General features: G+C 39.4%; 1 protein-coding gene across 1 annotated transcript in view; it reads left to right on the top strand.

Annotated features, from left to right (window-relative positions):
- Ptpn13 (protein tyrosine phosphatase non-receptor type 13) overlaps window positions 1-27107 on the top strand; it is a 163526-nt gene that overhangs the window by 44490 nt on the left and 91929 nt on the right. Inside the window, exons 3-7 of the mRNA XM_051198176.1 lie at window positions 4662-4840; window positions 8634-8699; window positions 11165-11350; window positions 13722-13809; window positions 24506-25069. Coding sequence (XP_051054133.1) covers window positions 4662-4840; window positions 8634-8699; window positions 11165-11350; window positions 13722-13809; window positions 24506-25069 — 1083 coding nt within the window. The remainder of the gene's footprint in view (window positions 1-4661; window positions 4841-8633; window positions 8700-11164; window positions 11351-13721; window positions 13810-24505; window positions 25070-27107) is intronic.

Raw genomic sequence — 27107 nt, 5'->3', positions numbered from 1 at the left:
GAGACAAGAACTTGGCTCTTTTGGACGAAGGGTGGAGATGGGTAGGAAGCAACTGGTGCCTGCCATGGGTTTTCTGATCTTCCCAGTTTTTACCCCGATATCTGACTCCTGGTTTTTTATTTAGATTGATTAGATTGATTCTTCAAACCACTCTGTAGTATATACTATAATTTCAGTAGATCATAATCTATCACAAAATGCTACTGTGATGAAAATGCTGAGCCAGTGACCTGGTTCAGCAGATAAGACACTTGCCATGTAAACCACTTTAAAAAAAAAAAAAAAAAAAAAAAAAGAGGAAGAGAGAAAGAAGCAGAGATGTAGAGGAGGAGGGTGACAGGAAGGCTGAAATGAAGAATGAGTGTTCTAAACAGTATAGTTTCAATACTAACTTGTATCAGGTGATTGGTTTAATGATCTAGTCTATGAAAAGAATTGAAGTTTTAGTGAATTTGTATTAGAGGGTAACTTTATCAAATCCTTCAGCAGTTTGGACAGTTACCTCTGCATGGACTGTTGTTAGTGACCCTGTCAGAACACAGAACAGGGAGTCTGTAAATTCTCCACTGGAACTAGTTGAGCTGGAAACAGTTTTATTCTGATGTCTAAATTATCCCCTGGTGCTTTTGCCTTTATTCCCGTATACCATGTTTATAACCTAATTATAATAATTTGCCTAATATATTTTTTTAAGACAAGATTCTTGTTATGATCCCAAGATGTCCTTAAACTACTAAATAGCCCAGGCTGTCCTCAGACTTCCAGCCTCCTGAGAATGGGGAGTTATAGGCATAGTTTGAAGTGGAAATCTAAAGGAAATGGCAAGTGTCCAAGAAGAAAGCATGGCTGTTGAATGGTGTGTGGGTTTTTAATTAAGAGAACACTGTAATGTGCTCTAAGTTGTTTCTTTCATACCAAACTTCTGCTTTTTCCCAACTCCATGTCTAGCTGCTTGAAACTCTGTCCCAGCAGCCCCTCCCATGGAATGTTCAAGTCCCCAAACAGAACAGCATTGGCCACTGGAAATGGTTATATCAGATTCACTTTTTCATAATAATGAAATGACTTGAAGTACAGTCAGCACGCAACTAAAACATGGGACATGACACTGTAAGCTTCTGGAATCTACTTTTTAAATATTATTTTGCAAACATTCTTGGAAGGATTTTGAAAACATTTGCTTTAAATTCCTTCCTTTTAGTTTCAGGATGTGGAAATTAAAGAGTGATTCTAGCCACAACCCTTAAATTCCCTCACGTGTAAGTTTGCTTAAGGCGTTATAATTATTTAAAAATATATTTTGTGGTTTGACTACATTACCTCAAGAATCTAGTACTTAAATGCCGTGACTGTGTCTTAGAAGTTGACAGTGGTGCCTTTTGTGGTCAGGATTGCTCTACATTTACTACATGGCACTTTAAAATCACTTTGGAAATATCCGTGGTATTTCTGTGTGTTTTTAAAAGAGTAAAGTCATGGCAGCCCCCTCCACTTTATAATTCAGTTTCTCCATGGTTACTACCATTCTTCTGCCAAAATTGTTGCTATTCCCTCTCCAGACTTAATCTGCTGACTGCCTTTGGGTTGTCTGTTTCTCTGGAATCCAACCGTCAGTCACATGCAGGTGGACATTCTCCTTTTAAAGGGCCACATGCAGTTAAAACAAGAAACAAATATATTTTGTGGTGTTGTGGTTCAGGTAATTTTTTTATTCACAGAACTACCTTTTGTGTTAACCTGTTTCTCAGCTGTTTTATGCATTGTCTTCTGCTTATGTCTATAGTCTGTCTCCCCAGTAGTAATTGAGAGTCTAATAACAAATGACCTACATGCTCTTAATTATCTTAAAATACATAATGATTAAAATTATTCACATACATTAGATAATTATAAACACACAGACAGCAAAAGTTAAATATATATTTTTTCCCATGATAATAATTGTAAATGACGTTCGCTTTGCTGGTGAATGAATACATTTCTTCATTTCAAAGTGATAAGCAATATTATATTTATTTAGTTTTTACTTAATGTGTGTAGACACATGCATGCAGAGGCACAAGTATGAGGTCAGAAGACAACTTTGGGGAGTCAGTACTCTCTTGATGGGATCTGAAATTGAGCCCAGCTCCTCAGGCTTGCTGGCAAGTACCTTTGCCTGCCCAGCTGTTTCAGCTGCTCAGTAATGGGTTTTTTAGATTTCATTTTCCTGCCTCAGTCCTCTACCCCATGCCCACCCTAGGCTGGTAGTGGATAATTTCATCCTCAGTACTTTCTAGTTTCCACTGCTATGCTGAAGATGAGTATAGCAGGTCTGTGGGCGGAGGACAATGTTGGCCAGCCCTCTGCTGATGTGTTGGAAACCAAGCATCCAGGATAGCGAGACAGCACTTAGGCTTCTCGGTAGCACTGAGTCTATACGTTCAAAGTGATGGTAGGCATCCAGAGATTATAAGGACTGACTCTAAGAACTGGTCCTGTGCGGGGGGTGGGCTACCTAGTCCCTAGTGGATGGTCCACACCTGTTCCCATATGGTCAGCACCAATTTGCCCTGAGGATAATCGTTATAAAAATAATGACAATAATAGTAGTCGCAGTAAAGATTGCATGAAGTCAGGAAGAACACAGGTTGGTGGATTCCAGAGAGTACAGGTGATGGTAGGGGAAGGGTATAGATAAGGTCAAAACACTATGTCTACATGGATGAAAAATTTCAGAGAGTAAATAAAAATATGGTTCTTTAGAAAGAATTGGCCCTGAAGTTTAGAATCCCAGATTCCTGGTTCAAGTTCAGATGAGTGATGGGGAGCTGGCCAGAGGCTAGTATGAAGGACTGAGATAGCAGTGTGAAAGAATGGTATTAGAGGGGATTGTGATACCATACTTCAAACCACAGGTTGCTGGATGGAGGAGGAACCATCAGCCCTCACAGTGGGAATACTCGTCCCTTGATCTTCAATTTCCATCTTAATTATTTAATTGGTGATCAAACCTCATGACTTTCAGTACCATCATTACACCAACAATTCCCAGGATCGCATATCCATCCTTGACTTTACAGCACACACACTCCAAATCCAGCTGCCTCCTTGAAGTCTCCAAGTGAATATATTAAAAGGTCTTCAATAAGTCCCAAAGAAGAGTCTATTTCTGCCACTGCCCTCCTGCTCCCACTGCTGGCCTGTTATCCGTAGTTCCCTCTGTTAAAGTTGATGGCGACAACATTTTCCAGTTACTTGAATCAAAACCACCATCTAGATTCTTCTCCTGCTCCTACTCTGTCTAAACTTCCAGGAAGTTCTGTTATCACTACCCCCGGGGCCTTAGGTCATGCTGCTGCAGCTATCACTATGTCTGGGACCAAACAACATGCTACTGCAACCTGACTGCACAGTTGCATCTCCTTGCACAGATATTAATGCATTGGCTTCAGTCACCTAATGTTTGCTTCCTGAATGGGTAATCTGAAAAGAATCCATTCTAGACTGTTTTGTTGTGTCTCCTACATCTCAAGATGCTGAGTATCACATCTGCCTTGTTTGAATCATTTTCCATCTGAATTGTGTGTACTGATTGTTCATAACAAGAGAAAGTTTTGAACAGAAAATAATGTGTACAGTGGCTGGAATTTATTTTTATTTTTAAATTATATCTCATTTATTTGTGTGTTTCTATGTATACATAGGGCTTGCATGTGCCATAGCCTATGTGTAAAGGTCAGAGGACAGTCTGCATAGTTGGTCCTCTCCTAACCCACGTGGGACCCTGGGATTGACCTTGGTTTGTCAGGCTTGGCAGCAAGCTCCTTTCCTCACTGAGCCATCTAATGGGGCTAAATTTTTATTCATTTATGAAAATGTTTGTGGAAGATAACAGCATATGCAGGATTTCCCTGTTGTTATGGTCCTGTGAGACACTGAAGCGTGAGAACCTGAGTTTGGATTTTTAGCTCTTATATAAAACAACAACAACAAAACAAACAAGAAAAACAACTATAGCAGCATGCATGTGGAACTCCAGCACTGGGTAGGCAGAGGCAGGAGATCCCTAGGGTGTATTAGCTAGCCATTATAGCCAGTTGATGAGCAAAAAGTTCAGGAGAGGCATTGTTCAAAAAAATAGAGTAGGGGAGCCATAGAGAAAGATGTTCAACCTCAACTTCTCCCCTCCCTCACACCCTAACCACTTACCTAAACCAAGTTCTTAATCTTTCAATGTGACACCTGAAAATGAGCTATAGGAAGGCCAATGCATGAAGTTTTATGTTTATAGCCTGTGTCTTGAAATTAAAGTTTTCTGGGTACTCAGAGGAATGAAAAACAGAGAAGTGCTGATCCTTTCCCATTTCTATGGAATGAAAAACATAGAAATACCGATCCTTTCCCATTTCTATGTATCAGTATAAAACAGTGGAAACAGGCCTAACTTTGGTGACTAGACATTGAGTGATGAAGCCGAATAAAGGCATTATTGTGAACATGATAGTAGCTACGTTTACATGACACCTGCTCTCATATCATGTTAGCTCTGTGATGAAATTGCATGTTGATGTCTGTGAAGCTGAATTGGGGTATTTACTGAGGTGGTTGTAGAGTCTTCCAACTATAGTTTTAAACACTTACCGTTTCTTTTCTTTTTATTTTGTGCTCACACAAACCAGCGAGCATCACTGATCCTGCTTCCCTTGGCTTCATCATCTCTCCATGGTCACTACTGTTGATGCCGTCTGGCAGTGTGTCCTTTACAGATGAGAGTGCCTCCAATCAGGACCTTCGAGCGTTCACTGCACCAGAAGTGCTTCAGAACCACTCACTCACTTCCCTCTCAGATGTCGAGAAGGTAAATATTGTCTTCCTTTTCATTGTTGTTGTTAGTATTTTGGTAGAAGTAGGGCCAGATCACAACGATGGACCACCTTTACTCAGTTCATGAAAAAATCCTTTGAATTTAAAATAATTACATGTTGTAAGATGTATGTATGTATATGTATATTGTGTACACACATACACAAACACGCACACAGACATATATTCAGGAAAAGGTATTAACCAGAGAAAAAAATATGTTTTTGGAGAAAAATATTTTAAAAGGTGAAGCATAAATGATTCTGATGACTGAAGTATGCACTGTGACATTGACTGCCCAGGGATAAGGTAGGTGGACACAGTAAGCCCCTGAAGGCCAGTGGGGGTCTACAGTTCATGCAAGGAAAATGGAGAAGCCGCTTAATTTTAAGTAGGGAAGGGACAAGATCACACACTTTCAAGACACTGATTCAAGGTGAAGGATTGGATTTGCCAGGAGCAAGGCTGAAGATGGGGGCTTTAAAGTGCATGATGATGTACTGAACTGAAGTGGACATTTGATAATCAACAAGTGTAGACAGATACAAAACACTAACAGGATTTTGCAACAGGATTTTGAAGAAGTCTGAGGTGAATGAAAAATTTCCAATGAAAACATAGATTTTTCTTTTCCTTGTAAACTGGAGAAATGATCAGTTCATTTGTAGAAAGTGGGTAAGTGTAGAGAAGGCATCACTACCTTGTTGTGCCTTTGTTGTCTCTGTCCAGCAGTGACATCTCCCATTAACGTCTCCCACTTGCAGTCTACTCTGCAATCAGCTCAGCCTCGGCACGGTGTTACCTGATTGACGGTGCACCTGAAGATGCTTCTTACCATGTCCCCGTGTGCCCTCGTGCACTTATTGTTTTGGCCTTGTTTTCTTAGTGAAGATTTGTTATGGAAAGAGTCCTATTTGCCCTATTTAATACCGTGTCCCCTGTGTCCTGTACCAGTGATTCCTCACCTGGATAAACATAACTAGCAATATCGCCATCACCTGGGAATTTGCTGCTAGAGAAATTGTCACCTGTAATCTTAGCCCCAAGAAGGCTGAGACGGGAATTTCTCTAAGTTTGAGGCCAGCCTGAGCATTTTTCTCTTATTCAGACAGAGGGCTGATACCAATAGATACACTAAAGTGGATGGGGAGGCCTCAGCCCTACACACACAATTTCAGGCTGCTGAGTGAAACTGGGAGCGGAGGGGTGGTGCTCCCCAAGGAAGAGCATACCAACTGACTGTCCAGTGCCAACTGAAGACATACAAGTGACATGATACGCACTAAGCAGGTTCTGTTTAGGAACAGATATGTAATAATAATTTGTGACAACTGAGGCTATGTATTTGAAGGAGATTGGGGCAGAGTTTATGAGAGACTTTGGAGGGGAAAAAGGGAAGGAAGAAATGTTCGAATTATATTTAAATCTCAAAAGTTAAAAAAAATTTAAAAATTATGAAAAAGAAAGAAGCCACTTTACACATTAAAAAGTACAGACATAAAAAAGTACAGTGATGGCACATGCCTATAACATTTGAACTCAGGAGGCAGAGCAAATGGATCTCTATGAGTTCAAAGCCAGCCTGGTCTACAGAAGGAGTTCCAGGACAGCTGAGGCTACACAGAGAGACTCTGTTTCAAACCACCTCCCCCAAAAAAGTAAATACAATAATCTTAAAGCACTAGCACATCTAAAATAATCACAAATCAAAACAAATTAATCTTTTATTCTTTATGTGAAGCTTTTGAAAATATCCTGTGCATAGCTTCTTGAAATGTGGCTGAGGAGATGATGTGATCAGATGTGTGGTGTTGAAATGTTAGTTCCAATGGACATAGTCCTGGCAGAAAGGAAACCTACAAGTCTGGCTGTAGAATTGATCTGGAGATTAGTCAGAGGGAACGTAAAAGTCACTAAGAAGAATTAAAATTAAAAAAAAAATAAATGGAAGTACTGAAAATGGAACAGGTTTTCTAATCTATAAACTGGGAACAAATTTAGGTGGCAATATAAGAAAAGTGCTGTGACATTGTAAGAATAATGTCAACATTTTATTCGCACGTAGATTGTTTTTTCCACCATTTTCTAAAAAGAACTGGAAACAGGTTACAAGATTTAAAAGCAAAGTTTAGAAAACAGGAACCAACTAAAATACAGGCAATAAAACATGAAAAAGCTTAAGTAAGGCCACCCCCACCCCCAGATCCCCTAGAAATTAAAACCCTCACGTGATGTTAGGCAGGGATCTCTGGAGAACAGGGCCAACAAGATGTGTATCTATCAGAAAGGGGGACTTACTTACTAGATTGGTCTACACACAGTAGAGGCTGGGAACCCAGCCAGGGGCACCTGCACATTGGAGATGCAGAGAACGTGGTGGTTGCTCAGTCCACAGATCTGGTTCCCTCGGCGACCTCAGCCCAGGGTTAAATTTCTTGGACATTAATGGTATGTAGTGTGTGCTGGAAGGCTGAAGGATCCAGAGCAGCAGTTCTCAATGTGTGAGTCTTGACCGCTTGGGGGGGGGGGTTCTCATCAGCTCTCCTGCATATCAGATATTTACGATATGATTCATAACAGTCTCAAAATTACAGTTATGAAGTAGCAGCAAAAATAATCTTCCAGTTGGGGCTTACCACAACATGAGGAACTGTATTAAAGGGTTTGTTGCAGCATTGGGAAGGTTGAGAACCACTGCCTGAGTCTGGGGCAGCAAGGGCAGCAGCTGCAGAATATGCAGGCAGGCTTTTCTTAGGCTCCCTTACTAGGACATGGATGCTGTGTTCTCTGCCTCCTGCAGACAATCATGCATGCCCATCTCCTGCCTATCAGTAGGATCCCAGCATCCCCCTCTCCAGCCTTTCCCATGAAGTATCCTGCCAGCATCACAATAGGTTATTTTTGAGCAAATGACAGAAAGGTCCTTTGACTCCTCTTCTTTCTCCTCTCCCAAACCCACAAATATGCTAATCAAAACTCAAGTTAGATTTCCTCCTCACTTTTCAGACTGGCAAAAAAATCGAAATGTTATGTGGAAACTTTTCTATGTTGCTAGTTGAAATGAAAATGATAAAATTTCTGAATGGAGAAATATGATTCTTTCATTCTATGTATGTTTGTGGGCACCAGTGTGCATGTGTGCACAGGTACAACTTTCATATAATTTCAGAACCAGTTTAGGAGAAATGTCTGCATTTAAAAAATAATGTTCCCTGAAACGTGTAGCATAAAGTTTGGGAAACTCTTAGTAAATAGTACTGCTATAGACGCAGTGAAAAGGGGTTAGCTCTCCAGCAGTCAACACAGACACAGCTCTACGGGTAAATTAAAACACAAGGCAAGGTGGTGCACACCTGTAATCCCAGCCCTTGGGAGGCAGAGGCAGGTGGAATTCAAGGACTGCCTGGTCTACAGATCAAGTTCCAGAATAGCCAGGACTACACAGAGAAGCCCTCTCTTTGGAGGGAGTGAGATGGGGTTAGGGGAAACAAGGCATAGAGTCCATTTTAAATGTTATGTAACAGGATTAGGAATATATGTTCACGTTTGCATAAAGATACTAAATAAAAGCTAACAAAATGACTATTCATTGAAAGCATACTCTGAATTGATGGCAGGATTGTGTGTCTAGTCTAATCAGAGCCACTCTGACTTTTTATTTTAAACTCTTCTGTGCTTTTATAAAGTACAATGGAAAATTACACTTCCTTTGGAGCAAAGAAAGCATACTACTTGTTAAATTTTTTATTTTACCATGAAGTGATTTTTGTAAAATATTCTGTTCCTAGATCCATATTTATTCTCTTGGAATGACATTGTATTGGGGGGCTGATCATGAGGTGCCTCAGAGCCAGGTAAGTGAGACCTCACTTTCATATTGATACATGTTTACACTTTTAACAGGGCCCTTTGGTGTGATTGTGTGTTGTCCACAGGCTGCTCACATGTGTGCAGGCAGAGTGTCAGAATGAGCTAGCAGTGAGTGCTAGTGAACATGCTTTGAAGATATCCCAGGAATCGTAGCAGTCACTGCCAAGGTTTCAGTGACCCAGCCTGTGAGAGGCTAGGCTCTTCCATGTGAATAGGAGAATATTTTATTTCTCACCATCTCCTGATTTAGGAGCAGGATTTAAATGTCTGATGAGTCAATCTTGCACTAACAGGAGTGGGAGTAGCAGTTCTGTCCCATTCTGTCTATGGTGGCAGAGATGGTGCCTCTGTCTCAGTCAGCTTGTCACTGGGAAGTAGCACACACATCCCTGACTCAGCTGGTGGTAGGGAGATGGTGCCACTGTCCCAGGTGGCTCTTGGTGTGTCAGAACCCCACTTCAGGGCTCCTGTAGGGGCAGAGACACATCTGAGCTTAACTCTTGGGCCTTGAATTCTGATCATTGGGCCTGGTTTAGAATGTCTTATTCCTTAGATCTCTGTTCATCAAAGCTAAGTTGTAGCATTTAGTATTTCACTTAGGGCTAGGGAGAAGGCTCAGACAGTAAATTGCTTGCCTCACAAGCATGACAACCTGTTTGGATCTCTGTCACATACGTACAAGCAAGGCATGATGAAGCATATTTGTAACACTAGTGTCGGGGGATGGGGACAGGCAAATTTTTATCGCTCACTGGTCAGCCATGTTACTAATGGGTGGCTGTAATTTAGTGAAAGAGCCTGCCTCAAATAACAGTGTGGAAATGGATAGTGGAAGACATCCAATGTACACATACCTACAAGAGCATTCACACATAGCACAAACACCACACCACACCACACACACACACACACACACACACACACACACACACACACACACCAAAGTAAAGGGAAGAAGAGGAAAACAAAGAGGAGGAAGAAAAAATTTGGTTTATTTTAGTCGTTTATAAAAACAAAAGCAGCTGCATTTTTTTAATCTATCAGAAGAATTAAACACCTTAAGCTTTTAGTTCAAAATTCATGCATCTTAAAATTCATGAAGTGAATGATATTATTTAACTTAATTTACCTCTTGGAAATTTTTGTATATTTCCTTCCTTTCCTTAGTTTTAATTCTGTAAATATATGTGCAAAAGTTAGTTGTTACGGAGATATTGATGTTTTTGTCATGTAAAATAACTGTCATATAAAATGTAGCAGTCTGCAATTACATTTTGTATTTTTTTTCTAGTAGATGGAAATAAAGTCAATATCAATGATACAAAATAATATAAAGTCATACTTTATGATCATAAATCATTATCATTTTAGAAATGTATAACATTAATTTACAAATATTTAATATGTATATCTTGTATCGGACAAAGCACATGCTGTTGGCTATACCTGTGGAATCTACTGGAAGATACAAACAGCTAAGTAGATAATTACAACATGATGTAATGATTGCTCTGTTAGGAAACAAGAGCATGGCTGGATCTTCTGGTTAGATCCCAGGTTAGCATAGACTTTTTTTTTAAAGGATATCACATCTAAGCTTTGATGTCAGTGTTACCCAGAAGCCTTGGCTAGAGCTTAGACATGGATGGCAGTGGCTGGCCAGTATGTACTTTATTAGATCTTGAGTTTGTTAAACACATTTTTTGGGGTACTGGAGGTTGAACCTAGGACCTCAACGCGTGCCAGGCAGGTAGGCATTTTACAGTGAGCCATGCCCCTAGCCCAGCAGTGCGTTTTCATAGTCTTTTTAAGTGCTTATTGGCCATTTGGATGTAGAAACTTAAAAATTCTTTTTAATTAACAAATAATTTCATATTCTGATTTCTGTTTCATATGGTTAATGAGACTGCTCTTGAGTTATTTCAATATCTGGACTTCTACCTTATCATAAAATATCAACTTATATAGAGGAAATATATCTTATTGAACTCTGGATATTGAAATGCTGCACCTATTTCTCAATATATTTAAGCAATCAAAGAATTCCACTTCTGCAGACATCTTTAGTCCCAGCACTTGGGAGGTAGAGGCAGGCAGATCTCTATGAGTTCAAGACCAGCCTGGTCTACAGAGAGAGTTCCAGGTCAGCCAGGGCTGTGCAGTGAGACCCTGTCAAACAAAACAAAAACAGAATCTATCTCTTATCACAAAATACACAGGGTTGTTTTTGTTTGTTTGTTTGTTTAATCATATTTTATATCTAGGAAGACATGTTAGCTTCCTTATGTTAATATAGAAGGGTTTTGGGTTATATGGGTGAGCAAGACATAATTGCAGTGGAAAATAATTCATTTCCTCCAAGCATATGCTGTGTCCCTGAGATTCTTACAAAGGCTGTTCTTGTGGTAGATCTACTTAGCTTCTTCATGTGCTTTGCCTTTCACTTTAGCCCATCAAGCTGGGAGACCATCTCAACAGCATTCTGCTAGGCATGTGTGAGGATGTTATCTACGCCCGAGTGTCAGTGCGGACTGTCCTGGATGCCTGCAGTGCCCACATCAGGAATAGCAACTGTGCGCCTTCGTTTTCCTATGTGAAACAGTTGGTAAAGCTGGTTCTGGGAAATGTTTCTGGGGTAAGATACAGTTCTAACTTGAAAGCATAGTTATAGTTTGAAATAGCAGTTTTTGAAAATTAAGTATGAAAATGGAATTTACTATTTTAAATTTCATTGTTTACTCCAGACAGTACATTAAAATTTAGAATTCTATTGCAGTTAGTTTCCCACATTTTATGAAAGCCATTCATTTTTTTGTAAGTATTATATTTTAGAAAAGACTGTAGAACGTAATGTTTTCTCCCTGGGAGTCATCTGTCCTTCCTACTCTCCCCCTTTGATCTTTCCGCACAGAGCTCTTAGATCTTAATGTCAAAAACACTTAATGTGCCTCCTATTTCCAGACCTTTTTCTTGCCCTCGTTTGTCAGGACCCCCCTGTAATCTTCAACCTTCTCCACCTTCTCTGGTGGGAAGAGATCATGGTCTGTTCTTGCCTGAGATGTGGGTGCCTCCCTTTTCTCTCATCCAGGATGTAAAGAACTAAAGAACAAAATCCACATCCAGTAATCCCTCCTCTGCTCTTCATCCCTTAAGCTGTTCTATCTTGCTCTCTCTGGCTGGCGCTGTCATTGTGTTTGCTCACTCTTACCATGTGATTGATGGTCCTTCAGTGTGGGCCCCAGATTTGTTCGGTCACAGTGTTCTTTGCGGCTTTCTGGTAATTCCTTGTTTTTAGGTTTAGTTCCTCCATCTTAACCAGGATGCTGCCTGGTGAACAGAATATGTACTACACACTTTGTCATTTGGTGAGAAATGGACTCAGAGTTCTCCTAAACACATTGTGAGCTGTCTCCCAGTAAACCATGGAGATTGTATGATGGGAATACATGTACATAATGGGACTGATGGATGGAATTCTCTTCCTGTGACTGCTCCCATTTTATTTAATTTGTTTGTCTTACTTCTATATGTTCATTTGAGAAACAAAACTAAGCTGCTAAGACATGCTGTGAGATATAATGGAGACATATTTGGAAGCAGTGAGTCTCTGACCCAAAGGTCTTGCTGTTCCTTCCCTTCTGCCGAAGGTGTTATTTCTCCAGTGGCCATATCCGTAGCACTTAAGGTTAATCAGCTGTGAGTTAGTCAGCAGGACAGCTCCAGTGCCTTGGTTCGTCTAGTCTTACAATATAGTTACCTTAATTTTGAGCAGATATAAATTACGATCATTACTATAGAGCTTCTGTCTGTGTTACCTAAGACAGGTGTGAAGGTAACTGAGCTGCCTCCTGGTACTTCTTTCTACATGTGGCTTTGCTATTTCAGAGCATCTGTAATCGTTATGAAAAAAGAATGATGTATACTACACAAAGTTGTTTTGAACATTAGGCATAACATTTGTAATGAACTACACAGTGCCTGGCATAAACTAATTGTTAGCTAAATGGCAATTGTTATTAATAGCTGCCTCAGAAACAGACATTCACAAGTATGTGTAATATTTACTGTTTTCCTGTCACCAACAGTGTGGTATGATCCTTGACTGACACCAGTTATGTAATTCAAGGACAGCATCATTTCAGAAATACTTCCACCTAACTCTTCTCTTAAATATGAAATAAAATGCTTTGAACTGTGATTGTGTTACCCGAGACAGAATTTTAATCTACACTGGAAGTTCTGTAATGGAGAAATATTAAAATGTGTGTGCATATATACAAGCATGGACACATGCCTTTGACCACACTGACTATGCTTAACTTAGCATCACTCTTCTGTTTTCAATTTTAATCTATATTTATCCTGGTTTTGATTGTCTAAATAAATCAGTATTCTCTAACTTTTTATCCTATATAACAAAGAGTATGACCTAGTTTGGGCTTATTTTATATAACTATCCATGATTAATTAACGTCATGGAAATTTCCGAGCTCTGAAGCATTTTGTTACAAAGAGGATTCCGTGGAACATCAATTTAAATTGTCATTTGCCAGCATACCCAGTTTAAAAATTTAGCAGACTATGTAATTCTAGCAGACTGTACCTAGGAAATTACTTCTAAAATAACTTAAACCGGTGTTCTCAGTGGATAACTGCAACCAGAGGAAGTCTTATAAATAATATCAATACAGCTTTAAAATTGTATGTCTAATTTGAGAGATGAAAATAGTTATCAGGAAGAGACAAAATGAATCCCACAGTATTGCTTGCAGAAGAAGCTGACTTTACCCGAGTCCCCAGGTAGAGCACTCTGTTGCCTTAATGTTCCATGATGACTGGCCAGTCCTAGTCCCAATGAGTCTTATCCAGGCCATAAAATTGCAGTCTGCTATGGAGTCTCTGCCAACCAAGCCCTCAAGACTAGCTAAGGTGCTATTCTGTGGGCAGTCCCTGACAAAAGGGGGAGATCATTTTATCAAACTTGATTTTTGATTACCTATGTACAGACGGATCAGCTGTCCAGTAGCAGTGAACAAAAACCTGATCGAAGCCAGGCTATTCGAGACCGGCTGAGGGGCAAAGGACTACCCACAGGTAAGAGTGTGCTGATAGGAACGCTATAGACCTTAATCTTACTCTCTTGTCTGTGAAAATGGGCTGCCTGGTTTAGAAACCCAAGCAGTCGCTGCTGTGGCTCATGAGAATATAAGGATGCAGAGTGGAAGCCAGGAACAGAGAAAAACATCAGGCAGTACTAAGTAAACATTACAGTTATGTAAAAACCTCAACTGTCAGGGCTCCCACACATACTCTGTCCTTTCTAGTGTTTACTTACGTTATCAAGGTGTTTATATTAAAGTCAGGTGAAACCATAACCAGATGAGCACATACATGTATTTATGAACATTGACACCACTGAAGTGAGAGCCCCAGAGAGCAATACCACTCTTACTGCACGCTGGGATTTTCTAGTTCTCTTTTAATGCTCGTCACTAAAATGCTAATCACTGAATTGATTTCATGAGTATGTTCTAATTTGCACTTGTCAAATACTGCCATAGGTTATGGGATGCTTGGTAAATAAATATGGATAGTGATTGGTTATTATATAATGGGTTTTTTAAATTCATGGAAATTTTAAATATTTGAGATTAAAGTAGATATAAAAATATAGGGTTAAAAAAATTTTTTTTGAGACAAGGTTTCTCTATGTAGCCTTGACCTTCCTGGGACTCGATCCACAGACCAGGCTGGCCTTGAACCCACTAAGATCCACCTGCCTCTCTAAGTGCTGGGATTAAATTGTGCACTACCACTGTCCGGCAAAAGTGGGTTTTTTTTTTTTTTTTTTTTTTTTTTTTTTAAGTGCTAAGAACCAACCAGGCTTGTCTTTTTTTTTTTTTTAAATGAATTTTGATTTTATAGATTATATTTGTTATTTTCCTTTTATTTTTCATTAAGAATTATTGAAAGTCATGATAACAAACACTAGCAAGAATATTTTATTTGAGGTAAAAATAACTAGTATATCAAATAAAACATGTTATAATGTACAAGGTCTAATAAAATCAATTAGAAAAAATACCATTTTCTAACTTTTAATTTAACCAGACAACCAGCATATAGCTATTTTATTTAAAAAATAAAAACAAAACAACCTTGTGAGAAACCTTTCTTATAAATCTGCAGAGTTCAGAAACCTCCTAATAAAAAAGAATGTACTTCGAACCAGGGCCCTGTTTCTGCTGAAGTCAAGAAGAGCAGGACAGGTGTGTCTGTGGGGGACTGGCAGGACAGGTGTGTCCATGGGGGACTCTATGGTGCTCTAATAGGTTATATGCCCCTCTCTTTGTGGTTTGTTTTATTTGCTATAAATAATTATTATTATTTCTGAAAAAGTATCTTAACTTTTCATTTTGATATAGTAAACTTGTTTTTGACTAGGTCAAGATTCTTCCCTAATATTTATAATTTATGTATGGATAAAAAGTACTAAGTGGCAGGGGAGTAGGGAAATATGTATAGCTCAATTAAAAAAAAGTAGTAGAAGGGGAAAAAGTACAAAGTGGGGTTTGTCTACCTTAGTTTTTAGAATTCCCTGCTGGCAAGTAAGGTGTTTTTAAATCCTTTTTTGCTAGTGTTTCCTTTGCTGTCCTCACGTCCCTCAGATATGTGAACTATGTGAACGCACTCTGTGGGAAACAGTCTTGTTTCTGTACTAGGATTTAAACTATGATACAATTTGGACACTGGTGCAAAGAGTCTGTTTCAGTCACTGTCCTTCTTAGAACAGAATAACAACTGAGAATTATTTGAATGTCAGTAGCAAGTCACAGTAACGTCCTTTAAAGACTCATTCTGAACCCATGGGTGAGACATTAGACCTTCTGCCCGTCTTCCCACGTCCTTTCTTTCCCTCCCTCCCTCCTACATTCCCTCTGCCTATGCCCCCCACCTTCCGTACCTGTGCTCTCTCCTCTTTCCTGTTGTGTTCCCAGCTTTCCTGGACTTTCCCTCTGTCCTCTGCTGCTTCCAGTTATGGACATGTTGTATAGTTAACATTTATTAATGTTACTTGCTGACTTATTAAATATAATAGTATATAATAATGACTAATTCTTTTAGATGTTTGTGCTCTTTCAAGACCTCCCAAAAACCATGTGATACTTTCGTTCTGTTCCACATCCATCAAGGGTCTATTGGGGGGAAAAGTCACCCTGCCATGTGTAGTTTATAAAATTCTAAAGGCTGTGAAACATTAACATTAACATAGTACTTTTCATTACCATCAGGGTTTCACAGTTTTAATGTTTCCAACACAAATTGTTTATGGTATTTCATGGGTAGCAACTAGAGACCCAATTGAATCTAAATCTGCTTTGTAGCATATCCTACCTAGCAGTTTATTTTTGTGTTTTTAAATAAGAAATTATGTAAGTTCAGCTTCCTGAACATAAGAAAAACATGCTGATGATTACATTCATTTTACTTTGTAAATATTCAGTATATGAGCATGAGAAAGAACTTTGTGAGACAGTAAAATGTAGTAGAACCCTATTTTTATAATACAGCTTTTTAATGTTTACATAAAGAAATATGAGAGACTCCTATTATTTCACTGATTTGAAACTATGGGTGAGATATGGATTAAAATAAAGTCGTCTCACTGTCTTGGCTTATATTATTTGACTTTTTTCTTACTGTAACAAACTATTAAAAGTTTGAAAGTGAATTTTAATCCCTTTTATGTATGACTTTGATTTTGTATAAACATCACTCAGTGGCATTGCTTAATAGAACTTTAGAATTATGATTTGTGGATTATTTCAATGCAGATAATTCTTACAAACTAAGAAATCATTAATACATACTGATTTTATTCTGTAAAAGTTGGATGAGAATACAATCTCTCACAGCTCTAAAGTGAAGAGAATTTGTAAAGAATTACAATTTGTCACTCAGGTTAAATTAGTTGTTTTTCAATTTCCATTTTGGAGTAAAAATAGAATCATGCATTTCTTTCAGTTACATTTGGAGTAGAGATGGCACCATTGTTTTGGTTGCATATAGATAGCAACGAAGGAATCCTTCGATGTTCTTTGTCAGTGCTCACACGGTAGCAAGGATCTTACAGGAGCCATTTCAAGTTCCTTATTCAGTCTTACAAACCTCAGCAAAGCTGGAACAGCAAAAGTGGCTCCATAAGCCAGAAGCAATCAGCAGCCAGTGGTCCACAGCAAACACTTGTTCCAGAGGTTTAAGACTGGAGAACAATTAGCAGTTAAAGAACAGATACTCTGCTGGGGTGTTGATGTTCTTTGGGGCATCTTATTTCCCCTCCTTGTAACCCTACACTGCAATGAAACATTCTCTGAGCTAGAAACATTCTCTGTGCTATCTGTCAGTTAGAAGTGTCTATGGCTGGTGCTACAGTGTATTCGGATCCCTCCCTGTAATCATACACTGCCATGAAATATTCTCCTTAGTATTCTCCAGTTAGAAGTGTCTATGAATGGTGCTACAGTGTATTAGAATCTGGACCAAAGTGTTTAGTAAAGAAAGCAGTAGGACAGTCATGTGATACAGACCTGGGTTGAAAGAAGCAAGCCAATTTATGGATAATGCCTGTATCTGGTTGTGTGATTGCTGATTTAGTACTGCTTACTATTTTGTGTGTGAGTGACTGATCTGGAAAGGTGTCTTTTGAATCTTGCTTCTGAAATCTGTCACAAGAGTGAAGTCCTAAACTGGTGGGCGACCTGCCCCTACTTTGTTACTTAATACTTCGGTACTGATAGCATGGCTTCACTAGCTACTCACACAAAACACAAGCATTTCCTGCCAAGCGTTAGGGGAAACCTACACCACCGTCAGATAGGTGGTGATGGCTTCAGAAACTCAGGAGTGTGTGTAGATTCTGTGTCTGTTTTCTGTGTGCTTGAGCACATTGTTAAGGACAGCTGGGAACTCCGGAGATTCTTTTAATACTGAAGTTCCCTTCCTAGGAGTGCTGTGTCTTTTTGAGTCTGTGTGTGAGAGGAAACACGTGAGTTATGGGATACAAATTAAGGATAATATTAAATCACATATAATAAAAAGAGATAACCCATGATGTGCTTTGCAAGGAATTTTTTCAAGTTTAATTGAAATAATTGGGATATACCCCATGAAGACTTTTTATAGTCTTAAATCTTTTTTGTTTGTCTTTTGAGACCATTTTCTCTATGTATCCCTCTGTCTATCCTGGAATTCACTCTGTAGACCAGGCTGATTCCAAAATCAGAGATCTACTTGCCTTTGCCTCCCAGGAGCTGGATTAAAGGTGTGTGCCACTTTGCCCCTTTGCCCTGATCTTCTTAAAGCTTTTGTCTTTATTCTACTTATTGCTCCCTACTTGATTTTTAACAAACTGTACACTCTCCAGGAGAGTGTTATGGTTTCATTGTAAAATGGGATACTTATAATTGGTGATCATCTGGGTCTGTAAATTGAGCCCACAGCCTCCTGAAGAGAGAGTAAAGTCTACCTGTTATCCAATTTTGAGCAGTGTGATGTATCCTCCCCCTGTTCGAGAATAGATCTGAGGCTTTTATGGGAGCTTTCTGGTCTCTGGTTTCATTATTTTCAAACCAAACAAGCTTGTAAATCCCTCTTGGTAAATAATTACATGCCTAGGATAAAACAAGGCAGAATTAGAAAAGAGACAAAATTTAGTTTATATTGTTTTAGTTCAGAAGGATTCAGAATATTTCAGCTGGGTTAGCTCACTTCTGTCATCTTGACATCAGGGAATGTTAGCTCATACCCACATGTTGTAGATGAAGGGAATGAGAAACATGGAGATTGACTGGCTGGCATGAGCTTATAAGTTGATTAGGAAGATAGAACTAAAACCAAAGTTCCTTGATAGCAGTCTTTCTGCTAAGTGATGCTGCCTAAACTGGATTGTAAACATTTTATAATCAAGTCAGTCAACCATTTTTCTTTTGGGAGCTATTTTATAAGAAGCTATAAATATAAAAACAAGACACAGCCTCTTTTATTCTGCTTGGGAGTAAGGATATGGAAAGCCAGTGGAAGTGACTGAATAAATAAGGTGAGGTAAATAGTGTATAAATTTTACAGTGAGACAAGTGTCCTAATACGATCTCGTTGCTCTGCTGGTACAGTGGAAGGAGTGTGTCAGGATGAGGGGCTATCACTGTTTCTTCCACCTCAAAAGCAGCCCCAGTGCATGGCTGTCATTGAGTGTTGGCATCACTGCCCGGCAGTGGTCACAGCTGTCATGCTTTATTGATGATTGCAATGGTCTTTATTGTTTACTGGGTAAAATAATTCAAATAGTTTGCAACATGTTTAGAACTATGGAGAAAGCAGTCAAGTGGTATAGATTTTGTTTAGTCTCAAGCACAGATGATTAAATGGCATCGCTGTTATCAACACATGCTCTTTGGCCAGCAGGTTCAAGTGTCTAATCAGCACTAGCCTAGGATGCAATGATTCTTCTCACTAATATGACTAGGTCCTATATTTGAACTCACATTTTGTTACTAGATTAGTGAATTTTTCCCTAGTGCCTTAGCAACATAAAGTAACAATGCCCTTACTTCACTTAGTAAGCTTTGTGATTTATAGAATTCTTATTATTTTATTCTACATCTTTAATTTTACATAAAGAAGGGTCTTTATTTTACACATTCTGTAATGTGTAAATCAGGCAGTTGAAGATAGTGAGAGCTTCATTAGCATGATAGAATGTGATGACAGTCCTGCCAGACAGGGGTGTTTGGGTTAAACATGGTTTGTTTGGGACAGCTGACATCTGATTCTTAACATGTGCCTACACACCTACCTAAGAACACGTCTCCCTTTTATTCCAAAATTAAAATAAAACCAGTCATAGACAAAGAGATGCAGGGAAAAAACAAAAACAAAAAAGGTCAAAACACACTTAGCCTTGTTTTTCTTGTTTTATCCACAATGTTTTTCTCCCTTTAACATTTTTGTAACTTATAACTTTGTAACTCCTACACTTTTCCATTAGATCATTTGTGAGAGATCTTGTTTCACACTTCCATTTTCTGCCCAGTTTCCTCAAATGTTACCACTCCCCCATCTTTCTTCCTTTTAAGACTCTTTGTACTTTACCATCCTTTTTGTGGTCCCATTGGCCACCAAAACAGGCTTTAATTATCATTCAAGATTGTCTTTTATAAGTAATTGTCATGAGATTTTAAGTTTGTGATTATTATGTTGACAGGTAAGATTTGAAAACTTGAATAACAAATTGCACCATAGCTATATTTGATTTGGAGGAGCAAAACAAAGTTTTGACAAACTTTTAAGTAGATTGCTTTATTTTCACTATATGTTTTCTTGCTTTTTTTTTTTTGAAGATTTGTTTTATTTTATTTGTAGAATGAGCTTTTAATTTAGTTTGAAAACTTCATACATGAGCATTGCTTCTAGCTCACTCCTGCCTTTCCCTTCCAAACTTATAATTATTGTTACATATATACAACTATGTGCACACAGATAATCTAATGAGTCCTTATAGCATTGACCATCTTCATATGTGTTCAGGGCAGACTACCTATAATTGCACAAGTTTGGGATCTTGTCCCTGGAGGAAACTGATTTTTTTCTCCCTTTCATCACCTGTTGACCACCCATCATTCTTCATCCAGTGACAGAATTTGTGAAATTTCCACTCTCCATGTTGGCATGTCAGCTGATGATGTCATGCAAATATTGTTCAAGCAACTATATAGTTGGGAGTTCATGGGTTCATTTTCTTATGATGTCTAGTGCATGCTACCCAGTCTAGCAGTAGGCATCCTAGTCCCAGGCTTTTACAATATTTCTGCCCCCTCTTCTGTGATGTTCCCTGAGCCTTAGGTTTAAGGGTTGCATTGTTGATACCAGTTGGGTTTGAGCACCTCAGAGACACATTTAATCTCTACATTTTGAGCAGCTATGGCACCTGAAGTGAATTTGAATTCAGTCTGTCATAAAGGAAGCTTTGTTTGGGGTGAGGACAGCTACACTATACTTACCTCTGAATGTAAGAATAAGTATTTACAGTACAGTTTGAAATTGTGTAAGTTTAGGGAGATGGCAATAGTAAGTTATCCTCTAGAGTTTATGACCTCTTCAGTCATGTGTGGTTGGCCTCTGAATGTAAGAATAAGTATTTACAGTACAGTTTGAAATTGTGTAAGTTTAGGGAGATGGCAGTAGTAAGTTTTCCTCTAGGGTTTATGACCTCTCCAGTCATGTGTGGTTGGCTATGTCTGTAGTACCAGGCAGGAATCTCTCCCATGCAGCAGGCCTTCAGTTCAATCAGACAGGTGTTGGTTACCTCCAGTGAAAGTGCCACTGTTGCATCTTTGGAGATAAGTTGCCAGGCCAGTAGCTGTGGTTTGTAGCTTTACACTGGGATTCTGTTTGTAGGTTTTGCTGCTCTTCCTAGGCAGGTTGCATAGTACCTTCCCGTGCTGCAAACCCCGTCCACAGAGGAACTTCCTAGGTCACTTTCAGCTTTATTTCTCCAGGTCCTGAGTCTGAAATGTGTGGTGTCTTCAGCAATAGGATCTTACTTTCAAGTTCTGGAAGGACACAAAGGACAGTGGCAGTAGCCTATATTGTTTTAGGAGACTCATGTGTTCCCTCAAACAACAATTCTGGGGGTTGTGGGAGGTTCCCATGCCTGATGATGGAACGTTACATAGCTCTTGGGTGGGGGATACCATGTCCCCCTGTGACATAACTCATGTATGTATGAGTTATATACATATATATATATACACACACACACATATATATACACACACATACATATGTATATACATGTATAAACATATTTTAAGTAAGCTTATATAATAATATTTTTCTGTGTGTTTTAAATCCTCATGGTGTTATTTATCTCTCCTGTCTTACATCACTCTTCCCCCTCCATCCCCAGTTAATGCCCCCTTCTTTCTCATTGCCTCCCCCATAGCACCTTTCTTCTATTGTTATCCTCTTATGTGCATGAATGTTTTGCATATATATTTCAGTATCTGATTAATTTCCATCCATCCATAGAACAGAGTCTGTAAATCAGAAGCTTCCCGAAAGCCATGTAGTTAGCAGTTCTTTTAGGCCTATGTGGCCTGGAGAAGACATTCTTCTGGAGATACCATAACCAGTTAATATATTGTTGGTAAACACTAACAGTTTAATGCTCTAATGCAGACATACGCTTACCTCCTTCAAGGCCAAGAGACTGCAGTGCTTCTGTTAAGTATTTTGCTTGTATTACAATGACAGAGAGTTGGCTGCTTTGAGGAAGTCCTATTTAAAATAAAACCACGGCGGGGTGGGGTGGGGTGGGGGGGCCTGGAGAGGCAGCTCAGCAGTTAGAGCACTGGCTTCTTCCAGAGGACCTAAGTTCAATTCCTAGCACCCCTATAGTGGCTTACAACCTTCTGTAACTCCAGTCCCAGATAATCAACACCCTCTTCTGTCCTCTATAGGCATTGCACATACGTGATGTGTACACACACACACACACACACACACACACACACACACACACACACACAGAGGCATAACACCCATACACATAAAGATAAATAAGTTAGTTGATTTTTTGACAATACTAAAATAAAACTACTGAATGCAAAGAAACTGGACATGAGAAAGATCTTGAAAAGAAGAGGCAGAAAAGTATATTCTTATGTATAAGAACTCAATAGAGAAAAGTGTGGCTTAGATGAAACGAGGAAATAGATATCAGATGTAAAGAATTCAGTCCTGGGAGGTTTCCATTTCATGTGTGATAGGCTGTCTGTGATTTGTTGAACAGGTCAGTGACATGATTGAATTCACATCAAAGATAATTCTGGACATTGAAAGGGGTTGATAGAAGCAGCTAATCTAAGGTCACAGCAGTGATCTAGCCAGCCGTGGGTATGGTGCCATGGCAGTGGGATTGAGTATTTTCACAAGGTGTCTTTGAAAAATTTAAACGGTAATTGCTGATGGAGGTAAGAAGGATGAGTCATTTAAGAACAGGGCCCGTATTTCCACTTTGAGTAACCAGTTAGGCAACAGTGCCACTTACAGTATTAGGAAAGCCTGGAAAGGAATGGATCACTCTGGCAGCAGAAAACAAGATGAATCAACCTTGACCAGTCTGAGGTGCTCCTGAAGCATAGCAGCAGAAATTGAGCTATGTAAGACTGGAACTTCCCCAGGGGAAGGTTTTCAAATCCAGGTAGTACTTAAAGCGTTGTCAATAAAATTTTATAAGGAATAGACAAAGAAAGAATTCTGAAGTTGATACTCAAGAAAACCCGACATTTGGAAACACATTACATGATTAAGGAAAACCAAGAGTAAGGAGGGTGAGCAGCCCCAGCAAGGAAGGCAGGTGTGAGGGAGAAAGGGCACCCTTGAGACACCTTCACCCGGAACCGAATCACTGAGAGTGGCAGTCGGAAGGCCACCCAGGCACAGCGTAGCGGGAACCTGACCAAAGCAGGGAAGTAATGACTGAAAAGGAGGCGCTGGGAAGACAGTAGCTACAAGGACATGTGGTAATGGGAGGGACTGCTCTTGGTTTTGTTCTTGAGAAAGATTAGATTTTATTTGTATTCAAAGTGACAACTGGTAGATTCAGATGAATTTGTAAGCAATTTCTTGTTACCAACAAGAATCTAGTCATATTATACAGCATGTTTGTTTTCTAAGAGAGGTCACAGAATACATCAGAGAAAGTTGTCAGTGTTAGTGTTTAGGGCTATTGAGGAAACAACTTCAAAATATTTCCTACATTTTTTTTTTCAGTACTGGACAAATACCATTTTTGGTGTTGAGTCTATTGATTCATAGAATTAATATAACCAAATGGACATTTCTGGTATGTCTCCATATAACTTTAAAAACCAACAGAATAAATACCTGGATTTAACTCTGTTGAACTCTAAATATAAAGCTAAAATTGCCGCTACCAAATAGTGATGCATTCCATTCTAAAGGAAGAAATTTTAGTCTCTATAATAGTCTGTCATGAAAACATGGGTTCCTTTAACAATTTAGATGGAAATTATCTGGGTTTCAGACATGGTAAAATTTTCTGAATACATTATAGTTATAGTAAAATCTTGAATTTGGTAATTTCAAGTGTTAACATTTTATTCTTATGTAGAATACAAAGAATTATTTCTTCATTTAAACATTTATTTAAAGGATCAGAATGTGCCAGGACTTTTTACCTTGGAAACACATTTTAAGTTACATTTTTATAAGTTAAAAAAACTATAGTATACATTATGTTATCCCCAATAATTTCATGACTAATTACTACAAAATTACATCTACAAAACTAGATGGTATTAACGACTTTTATCTTCATTTTAAAACCAAATAGTTTACTTCTGGGGACTGAAATAATACTACTGAAAATTGTATGTTCATATGTTCATATATTATTTACGTTGTTTGTAAGAGCATTGTGATGCAGGCATAGCTCAGTGGCAGAGTTCTTACATGCACAAGGGCCTGGGTTCAATCCCCAGTAATGCCAAAGCAAAGCAGAGCAAAAAAAAAACAAGAGAGAGAAACCATGAACTCAGGAACTTGCACCTTCTGCTTCCACTCTCACGATTACCGTTGTCGTTTTCTCTCTGGTCCTCCACATGGATGGCTTAGGGAGCTGGCAGCGCTTTCCTTGTCAGTAGGGGGTTACGTTCTAGCTGATTTTCTAAAGGTTCTGCGCATACATGATAGACTCTTATCATTCCAGGAAGAAGTTCCACTTCAGATGTTCTAGACACACACAAGGCTCTACTCTCTCATCAGACTTTTCTTAACAAAGGGCTTAGTAAGTCTATGGGATTTCTGTCCATCAGAGACACACAAGATGAGGAAGATTGTTTCAAGGATATCCCATCCGGTAATAACTCCAGGCTTGAAGATTCTGAGACTGTCTCCTCCCCTTACCAGTTCAAAACTAGTAGTCCACACAAAAAGATTTTCCCTGGAATCAACGCACTTTCCAAGAAGAAGGTCTGGGCTTCGTCTTTGGATTTACATTGTACGACTGACAGGGACTTTTCTGGAGAGACTGGCAGGTACCAGCACTGTGACCCTGAGGTGGTAACAGGACGGACTTCAACCACTCCCAGAAGGAAAGAGGCCAGGTACTCTGAAGGAAGCATTGCCTTGGATATCTTTGGCCCTCAGAAAGTGGAGTCACTATATCACACTCGGGAATCACCAACTTCCTCTGCAGTATCAAGTGCTTTGGATCGAATTCGAGAGAAACAAAAGAAACTTCAGGTTCTGAGAGAAGCCATGAATGTAGAAGGTTAGTAATTCTGTCAGTGTCTGAGAGATAAGTGCATTAAAATACCTAAGGTTGTGTCTTAAAGGAAAGAAGGGTTATTAAACCATTCCACAAGTCTGATTTCCACTGCCAAGCCTTTGCATCTAGGCCACATTGACTTCTCTGTCAGTTTATGTTCACTCTTCTACCAGAAGAGTGTAAAACCCCAGAGTGTGCTATGAAGCCCTCCCTGCAGCACACCCAAATCCTCCCTACTGCATGCTCATGTCCTCCCTACAGCATGCTCAAGTCCTCCATACAGCCTGTTCAAGTCTTCCATACAGCATGCTGAAGTCCTTCCTACAGCATGCTCAAGTCCTCCCTACAGCATGCTCAAGTCCTCCCTACAGCATGCTCAAGTCCTCCATACAGCATGCTCAAGTCCTCCATACAGCATGCTCAAGTCCTCACAATGGCATGGCGAAGTCCTCCCTGCAGCATGCCGAAATCCTCCCTATAGCACACTGAAGTCCTCCCTACAGTATGCCCCAGTACACTTTAAATCTCTGAGCCCCAAGGGTCAGGCAGTTTGCTGTGCTGTCTTATTGGAGGCCTCAGGGAATGGCTTGTGTGGTTTGTGCTTCTCAGAAGCAGTAGGTCACATAGCTCTAGGGGAGGTGAGTTAGCTCGGTACCAGGTGGGCTGCAGACCACCAGCTTTCAAAACGGGCTCCACAATACAATGGCAGGTGTAAATTTGGGGTCTACGTTTCTCAAATCATGGTACTTAGGGATACAGATTTAAAGTCAGTCTAGATTTGAATTGATTATACCATTTCATGTCTATGAGTTTTCTTCTCTAGTCTGAGTTGTGCCGTCTATAAGATGGACCCAAAACTCACTGCCTAAATAGGAGGCCCCAGGGATCTGCTTATCCTTATCTCACTTCATACCATTCTCACCCCCATCACCACAGTGATAGGGTTACAAGCCTTGTCACCAAGCCTGGCTTGTATGTGGTTGAGATCAAGTCCTCATGTGTACACAGCAAAGAACTACCCTACCCTATCCCCTAACTCAAAACCATCGAAATTTTAGTAGTCTGTCCATAGACTGCCTTCCTTCTGCTAAGGGCCTGTTCTTAAGTTGAAGCATGTACTGTCCTAGTAAAAGACATACTGCAGTGTTTTCTTCAACTCAGGAATTAGGAAATAATGGATATTTCATTGATATTGTGAATTTGTGTATAATATGCATCTTATAAAGCACTAGTGCCTTTGTGAAGTAATTCAATATAGTCTTTACATGTTTGTGTGAGTACTTCATATATGGCTATATACTGTGTATGTGGGTAGTGCTTCTGTAGGCCAGAAGAGGGCACCGGATCCCCTGGAACTGGAGTTATAGATGGTTGTGAGTCACCACATGGTTGCTGGGAACCAAACCCAGATCCTCTGCAAGAGCAGCCAGTGTTCTTACCTGCCCAACCATCTCTCCAGTCCTGGTGCTGTGTATTCTTGATATGAAATGGTTTTGAGTCTTTTCTAAACTGGGAAATAAAATTATAAGTAGTTATAAGAAAGGATTCCACTCCTGAAGTCATGCCATCCCCCTTCAGTGTTACACAGCAGTAGGCCACATGTGAATAGTAACTTAGTCTGAACTTATGTCTGTGCGTTCCTGAAGATGCCAAGTAGAAATGTTTCTGTCATGGTTCAGATAGATTATATTTAACCTATGAATAATAAAGATACATAATGAAGATAAATAAAACCAAGATAAATATTTGTGATACTTAGAATGAGCAATATGTGTTCTTAATGTGAATATTGAAATAAAACCATGGTGCTGGGCATGGTGACTTACATTTTCAATTCCAGTCTTTAGGAGGCAGAGGATAGCAGATATCTGTGAATTTGAGGCCTGCCTGGTCCACATAGTAAGGTCCAGGCCATTCAGAACTATGGTAAACTATGAAGCTGAAGAGATGGCTCAGTGTCTAAGAACATTTGCTTTGCGGATGGAAGGACCAGATTTCATAAGAACTGAAACACTAAGAATCTGGGCTTGGATTTGCATTC

This window comes from Phodopus roborovskii, unplaced genomic scaffold, assembly GCF_943737965.1.
Source record: "Phodopus roborovskii unplaced genomic scaffold, PHOROB, whole genome shotgun sequence".
Classification (NCBI taxonomy): domain Eukaryota; kingdom Metazoa; phylum Chordata; class Mammalia; order Rodentia; family Cricetidae; genus Phodopus; species Phodopus roborovskii.
The sequence above is the reverse complement of the archived record's forward strand: the minus strand, read 5'-3'. Positions and strand labels throughout refer to the sequence as shown.